Source organism: Planococcus citri, chromosome 1, assembly GCF_950023065.1.
Source record: "Planococcus citri chromosome 1, ihPlaCitr1.1, whole genome shotgun sequence".
NCBI classification, from domain to species: Eukaryota; Metazoa; Arthropoda; class Insecta; order Hemiptera; family Pseudococcidae; genus Planococcus; species Planococcus citri.
The window spans coordinates 23,554,027-23,562,487 of NC_088677.1; the positions used below are offsets into that span (position 1 = coordinate 23,554,027).

General features: G+C 37.2%; 1 protein-coding gene across 1 annotated transcript; it reads left to right on the plus strand.

Moving 5' to 3' along the window:
- The first annotated feature begins 384 nt into the window (after positions 1–384).
- LOC135849951 (uncharacterized) lies at positions 385–7,788 on the plus strand. Its single transcript, XM_065370615.1, has 2 exons — positions 385–696; positions 4,458–7,788. Exons 1-2 carry the CDS (start codon positions 667–669, stop codon positions 7,710–7,712), a joined length of 3,285 nt encoding a protein of 1,094 aa, XP_065226687.1. The 5' UTR covers positions 385–666; the 3' UTR covers positions 7,713–7,788.
- The last annotated feature ends 673 nt before the right edge of the window (positions 7,789–8,461 follow it).

An 8,461-nucleotide genomic window follows, 5' to 3' on the forward strand; every position in this document is an offset into this window, starting at 1 on the left:
AAAATTTATGCTGTTAAAGATTGCCTACGTCATCTATGTCTTATCTATAATGTTTCCCATTCTTCACTTTTACTCCTCCTCAGCTTGAAAAAATTTCAGAAATCCGTATGAAATTAAAATTACTTACTTACTACATAATTCTTTCATCAGCTCATAAATAAATACGAATAAAAATTACCAATAAGTAAATTTTTTGCTAAGAAACGAACGAATATTTTGCAATAAAATTAGTTCTTCCTTTGCGATTTTTCACGCGATTGATTTCTGGATCAGCGTATTGTTTTTTTACTTCATCTTATTGCATCTGATTGATTAGGTATACCTACAAAATCTACATAGGTACCTACTGTTTCCCGAATACACCACAGTTTTCCACCGCTCTACCAGTGTTACAATCCGTTCTACGCCAGTGACTGACAATTGGTAGATCTTAGTATAATTCTATTAGCTGAGTTCATTGTTGAACATTTATGACGATCGATGGATTTCTTAATAATGCTAATCTTTTCCCATTTGCGAGTATACGTATGTACCGCGTGATATATTCTCGACGTTTTTTTTTTTTCAATCATGCATAGTACAAATATAAATGTAGTGTAAAGATATTTCGCGAATTTTGCATCTTTTTTATTAAAATAATATCGATTTGTGTGTGTAATAGCTCGAATGACAGCCGTCATGTGGACTTATTCGCAGGTATATTTATTTTGATTTTATATTGCACGTTGCCATCAGTCATTTTTGCACTATAATTCTACGAATTAATAATTCACGTTTAACAAGAGAATCTCTCGAGATGTCCGCCTCAAATTTGAACGGAATCACGATTTTTGGAAACACCATGGTCTGAAGCCCCCATTATATCCAAAATTTCAACTGCCCAAATTCGGTTTTCCAGTTTTGGCGAATTTTCGAAAACTTAAAATTGATCATTTTCAGTGATTTATGATTTTTTTTTTCGTTTTCAGTGATTTTAGAGCATCCACTGCAATTTTTGATTTCTCCAGAATTTTGAGTTTGCTCCAGAGGGCGTGAATTTTTAGATCGCAAATTCACTTGTAATCCTTCCAAAAAGAGTGTTTACATTTTTGTTAAAAATTTTCATCTTTGGCACTTTTCAACCGAATTTTTTCAAAATTGCAGAGATGGTCAATTTTGGTCGAATATTTGTTTCCTCGCGGTATTCTCAAGGCTGCCCAACTACACACATCAACCTGAATTTGGATAGAGTTCGTCTCATTTTTTTCACGTTTTATTATCATAATTTAAAAAATTGAATCGCTATTTTTTTGGGAAACCCTGACTGCCTTTAAGGGTGTCCCATCCGGCCAAAATTCGTGTGTAACTCGAAATAATGAAATCTGAAATCTTCGATTTTTTCCTACTCATTTTGTTCAAATGTGATCATTTCGCAATATTTACAAAAATGCTGCCAATAATAGCAAGAAAAAAATCGAAGAGTTATGATTTCGCTGAAATCGTAGTTTGTGATGTATTTCGAGATGATAATAATATCAGTCTAGACATGAATTTCAAACAAGTAGGTCAACTGGAAGGTGTGTCAGGGGTTCTCAAAACGACGCGATTCAATTTTGTGTGGTCCAAATCAGTCGAGAAAAGTCTTGAAAAATCAGTTTTTCGAATTTTTAAAAGTCTTTCACTCGTATAAAAATTCTGACAAAAATATGTCGAGGTAAGTTGTGAATCTAGAAGAGATACACAAAACGTACATTTTTTGTGATTGCACCTCTGGCGGAAGTCACCAAAACTGTCTTTGACAAACTAAAAATTCGCAAATTTTTGATTTCATAAGTTTTCAGTCATTTTTTTCAATTATTTAAATTGGCAAAAATGATTCAAAAATTGGTTTCACTGCGTTCGAAAATATTTCTCCAGATTTATAAGCTACATCTTTCAATATTTTGGCATAATTCACGGAAAATACCTACCTACTTGCCAAAAATTTGTTTTGACCCTTTTTCAAATGAAGATATGTACCTATTTGAGATTCTGCGTCGATCTATCCTATTGGCGTTAAAATCCAAGGCTACTTTCGGCCTTAAGGGTTCCACTGAGCAGTTGAAAATTTTAAAATCGCTAATTTTTGAATAAATTCGTGTTTTGAAAATATTTCCTAGGAAAATATTTTGCATTATAATTTTGCCAAAATATTGAAAAATATCATTCCTGAAACTGGGAAAATGTTTTAGAACGCAGTGGTGCCAATTTTTTGTCAATGCTGCCAACTTGAAAAAATAAAATAAAAGTCAAAAAATCATCAATTTTTTTACCCATAGGTAATATTATTTCTTTAACGCTGGCTGCACAGTTTTCTGAGGAACTTCAAAATTGTGGTAAATAAATATGTACTTACAAGGGAACCTCTTGAGGTGTCACACTCCAATTTGAACGGGACCGCGATTTTTGGAAAGAAAATAGTCTAAACCCCCAAAAACAAATTTTCAGCTGCCCAAGTTCATTTTTCGATTTTTGGCGAATTTTTGAAAATTCAAAATTGACAGCTTTTGGCGATTTATGCTTTTTTTAAAAGAAAAGTACGTACTTGATCAATAAAAATGGTCAAAAGAAGTCCCAAAACTAAAATTAATTACCCAAATCAAAATTTTAACATTTCCAGTCATTCTGGAGCCTCCGCGCGATTTTTCAATTTCTCCAGAATTTTGAATTTGCTCCAGAAGGCGTGCATATGAAGTTGGGCAGCTAAAAATCGAGTTGTTTATTACACTCGATGTGTTTAACGAGTTTATCCACATTTGAGCCGATTTTGAGAGTGACCATCTCAAAAGTGGCTTTTTGACCAGTTTTTTTCAAAATTAAAAAAATCCAAAAAATCAAAAGATAACCGTTTGTGAGAAAATTTTTGAAATTTGCGAGAATCGCTGTATTTCTTCAAGAACTGACCCCCGGAGGGCAAATTCTACCATTTCCAGCCGTTTTGGAGCGAGAGTGACACCTCAAAAAACCACTCTTGAGGTGTCACTCTCAAAATCGGCTCAAATGTAGATAAACTCGTTAAACAGGTCGAGTATAATACACAACTCGACATTTAGCTGCCCAACTGCATATTCACGCCTTCTGGAGCAAATTCAAAATTCTGGAGAAATTGAAAATCGCGCTGGAGGCTCCAGAATGGCTGGAAATTGTGAAATTTTGATTGGAAGGGGGGGGGGGTTAATTACGGACAAAATACAGCGATTCGCGCAAGTTTCAAAAATTTCCTCACAAACTGTTATCTTTTGATTTTTTGGATTTTTTAATTTTGAAAAAAGCTGGTCAAAAAATCACTCTTGAGGTGTCTTACCAAAATCGGCTCAAATGTAGATAAACTCGTTAAACAGGTCGAGTATAATACACAACTCGACATTTAGCTGCCCAACTGCATATTCACGCCTTCTGGAGCAAATTCAAAATTCTGGAGAAATTGAAAAATCGCGCTGGAGGCTCCAGAATGGCTGGAAATTGTGAAATTTGGATTTGGGGGCTTAGTTTTGGACAAAATACAGCGATTCGCGTTAATTTCGAGAATTTCCATACAAACGGGAAACTTTTAATTTTTTGGATTTTTTAATTTTGAAAAAAGCTGGTCAAAAAGCCACTTTTTGGGTGTCACTCTCAAAATCGGCTCAAATGTAGATAAACTCGTTAAACAGGTCCAGTATAATACACAACTCGACATTTAGCTGTCCAACTTCATATTCACGCCTGCTGGAGCAAATTCAAAATTCTGGAGAAATTGAAAAATTGCGCTGGAGGCTCCAGAATGGCTGGAAATTGTGAAATTTGGATTTGGGGGCTTAGTTTTGGACAAAATACAGCGATTCGCGTGAATTTCAAAAATTTCCACACAAACGGGAAACTTTAGATTTTTTAATTTTGAAAAAAGCTGGTCAAAAAGCCACTTTTTGGGTGTCAGTTTCAAAATCGGCTCAAATGTGGATAAACTCGTTAAGCAGGTCGAGTGTAATATACAACTCGATTTTTAGCTGCCCAACTTCATATATACGCCTTCTGGAGCAAATTCAAAATTCTGGAGAAATTGAAAAATCGCGCCGGAGGCTCTTGAATGGCTGGAAATGGTGAAATTTGGATTTTGGGTAACTAATATTAGTTTTGGGACTTATTTTGACCATTTTTATTGATAAAGTACGTACTTTTTTAAAAGAAAGCAGAAGTCGCCAAAAACGGTCAATTTTGAATTTTCAAAAAATCGTAAAATGTACTTGGGCAGCTGAAAAGTTGGTTATCAAAATTTTAGACTATGCTCCTTCCAAAAATCGCGATCCCGTCCAAATCGGAGTGTGACACCTCCAGAGGTTCCCTAGTTAGATAAGGCCAAAAACACCCTTTCTCTCGCCAAACTCCTTATTCACATAAATTTGACCCCCCCCCCCTGCACAATATATTCACACTCTCCATACTTATTATAATAATTACAGGTTGTATGGGCTTATTTCATACTGGATGCAGCCACATTGGCAACTTCAAAATTCGTGGAGATGCCTCCTAAAAGCTCCGACTATCTGATAAAAAAAGAAGACTTAACCACAGAGCTGCCAAATTTCAACACAAAAATAACCAACAATACATCAAAAGATATCACAGCCAAAGCCGACTCACTCCAGCCTATGGGTCTTTTTGCAGCACATCCTTCAAACATACAAGATCTGCTGCAGGATAACACTAAGCACCAGGCTTATCCAAATACTCAACCAAGGTACGCAGAAAATTTTGGAACAGCAGCCAGCTCCAGTGAGCAGCGGTATCGAGGCACTAATCCTCAGCGGTTAGCACTGTTCAGTAAGTTGAATAAAAAGAAAACTCGCTCTGGCAAACATTCCCACAAATTGCCCGAGCCCAAAGGTAGTGACAGGTATTTAACTCCGGAGTTGTATAAATTCAAAACAGATATCGAGAAAGAGACAGTTCGAACGCATATTCGAGGATTGAAAATGAGTCCAGATGCATCCGCTGCCCCTACAATCATTCGCGATAGTCGATATCCACCAAAATACGAAGGAAGATATAACTACCGACGACCTAGCAATCTAGTTCGAGAGGAAACTTTCTCCAGTCCGTATGTCTATGATGAACCATACTCCTACGATGAGAGTCCTCCTCCAAGTGCACCGTATGCAAAACCAGTATCCTACCAGCAATATTCGTCCATCCCGAGAGAACCATATTACCCTACCTCGACTGGCAGCAGTTACTACGAACCACCATCAGATTACTCATTCCCACACTACCCTACAGTCGAACCAGAACCCTACTATTACCCCAAACCAGCAGAACCAGACACTTATAACAAGTATTCGTCATCAGATTCCGGATACGATTTTCCAGTCGAATATCCACCTAGCCCACCCCTTCCTCCTATCAACTTCCATAGCTCTCACAACTACTTCCCTAATTCCAAGAACCGCGAAATAGGAGGTGAAAATGACGAGCCAGAGGATGGGAGTCCAGCCAATGATGAAGATGATATCGACCCCAAGGACTTCCCATCCTCTGAACCAGCACCAAAAGGACCCAAAAAATCACATCGTAATCCGAATTATGAAGTCAGCGAATATGGGTCCGATCCGAGTGAGACTGACGTAAATTACTCGCCAAAAAAATCCAGAAATCGTAAAAAAGCGAGAAAACCAAAGAAAAAACCAGAAACACCCAAGGAGGATGAAGATGAAGAATTTGATTCAAACTACGAACCACCCGATACTTTCCAAGATGACAAAGATGAAAATGTAGAAGCAGATGACTCAACTGAGGATGAGCCCCCAGCTCCCAAAGCTAGGCTGAGATCATCAAGCAAAAAACAAGTGAAACGGATTAGATCCCGACCAAACCCACGTAACAAAAGATGTGTCAAGAAAAGAAAAGAAATGTCAGTAGAGACAGAGATGGCATCAGGTGGTTTTGACGAAGAACCCAGCCAAAAAATGACCTGCTTGGTGTGTGAGAACTTAGATACAGGAGGAACCTATGAAACTTGCAGTTACGAATCAGATCCCAAGAAGAATAATTACTATGCTGGAAATGAAGCATCGTACAGGAAAGGAAATGGCAAAGCTCCGTATAAATATCATCGTATGAGGCGTGAAACTGTCACCATCATTAATAGTACATCTACACCATTGAAAAGAATTGTAAGGAGAACACACCATACAGATAGTATGGGTTCTTTCACCTCAGATGTCGAAGATTTTGGATCAGATGATTTCACCGATGATGATAACGAAGACCAGCAAGAAGACGAAGACGACGATATGGAAGAATACAAACCTTCTCTTCCAGCATATGCCAATGAAGATGCTTGCACCGAGATTTCCAAAAATGGGCTAACCTGCATGGTATGCATTAATCCAGAAACCAATGGCAAATACAAACAATGCTCTTACGCCGATGATCCGGATAAAAACAACTACGAGTATGCCCAAAGCTCCAGCTATGGAAAAAAAGACGTGCCATATAAAAGTCGACAAAGACGCCAGCCAAAGAAACAAGCAGCCAATGCTAAAGATGCAATGCAGACCCAAAACACCGTTTCCAAAGAAGTAAAAGTACCCACAGATTGGAAACTGCTACGAACCATTGAGCAGAAAAAAATTGGTGCCATCAACGATAACTTCAAGAAATTAATTCACTCCAAAGAACAACCAGATTCAGATACTCTTGCCAGTATAGCAAATCCATCTTATGAAGAACAGTTTCTAACCCTGTTCCCTGAACTGGGCTCTGATAATTCAGGAGAATCGCTGATGGGTGAGCATTCTCTGCTAAAAGAACTAAACGAGAAACCAGCCTTTTCAAGTAAAGATACAGGTTTAACCGGGTTCAGCGGTAAAGATAAAATTGGCGGATACTTCAAGAAGAAAAAAAGTCTTCTAGATCACGACGATGATGATGAAGATACCGAAATGAGTAAAATGATGAAAGAATTCAAAACGAAAGATAGATCAGCTTGTAAAAAAACTAAAAAAGATAAAATGACCTGCTACACGTGCGACGATAAAGATGGCATAAAACGTGAAGAATGCATGTACGTTGTTGAAAACGAACCCACCAAAGTCTCTTACCACGAGAGCAAACAAACCAAACCAGAAGAAAACCATGCCAGAAGCTCCAACAGACACGAAGTATACTACAAATCACCAGCTAAAACCTTCAAATACAAATACATTCCATCATTCGAGCTAAAAGATCAGCCAGCTCTTGGTTCGATGATCCATAAAACCATATCGGATAAAACCCAGCGTAAATACGGATTGCCCGATAAGCCCAAAGGGTACTCAAATGTCAAGATCCATACCGAAAAAACCTACTCGTTGAAAACCTTACCAACTGTGACTAAAATAGGTAAACGAGATGTACCAAAAGCTCAACCACAAGAGCAACAAGCTCAAGGATCCAGTAAAAAACAAGTCTATCATAAAAGTAAAACGAAGCCTGAGGAAGAATCAGAAGCAGAATTTCAAGTTGAACCTGAACACGAATCAGAAGATCCGGAGGAAAATGGCACATATGCAGCTGCCGAAGTTATCCCTGAAGTTGATCCAGAATCACCCGATGGATTATTTAGTGATGATACCAAAGATGTTTATAGTCCTGAGATGAAAGTTACCCTACCAAGATTTATGGCCGAGAAAAGCGAACATGAGAAGCTTCTTGATGAATTTTTAGATAAAATGTAAATTATTTGTACCTACTTTTATTATTATTATCATTTGAACAGACCATATCATAGGTGTACCAATTAATAGTCATTACAATGGTAATTTTGTTTTTATAATAATTTAAATTTTTTATATTGTTATAATTTCATTAAATTATAATATTTTTTTATAGCTAGTTCCAGTTATTTGAGGAATGCATGTGTTTAATTCATTAAATAGTCGTTGAACCAAAAAAATAAGGCATTTTCAAAATTTTTCATCCACAAAAACCTACTCTTTTTTTGTAATTTTAGCTTTGAAATTTTTTAAAAATTTTTTAAAATGATTTTCAACTAGGAGGTACCTACCAATCTATTGCTGGCATATGGAGAATGCCATGTTTGATTCCAATGTTCTCACCCATGCTAACTCATTGATTGACAAAAATTGCTAATGTACTCATATTATCAGATTCAATGAAACACCTCATATTGGTTTTAGCGCAGTCATGAGTCAATATGCAATTTGACCCAAACATAATTACAAACAAAGGTTTTTTTGGTGAATATTGTCTAGGGTGGTGTGCTGAACAACATACTAAAAGTCCCCGCCCCTACCCCACGAGCTAACCCCCCCACAGTGGATCAAAGCCCCCTAAAATCAGTTTTCGTCAAGAACTCCTGAAATATTGAATTTTGAGTAAAATGAGTTCAGTGATCATTTCATCTCCTCGCCAATACCTATCAAATGAGCTATCGACCAACTCCTTAGCCTCAAGGGGAGTGGCG

Excerpts from the sequence above, each read along its gene's own strand:
- LOC135849951 (XM_065370615.1), top strand. The coding sequence starts at position 667 with ATGACAGCCGTCATGTGGACTTATTCGCAG. Across the intron at positions 697-4,457 it reads TCATGTGGACTTATTCGCAG|GTTGTATGGGCTTATTTCAT; the intron begins GTATATTTATTT and ends TAATAATTACAG.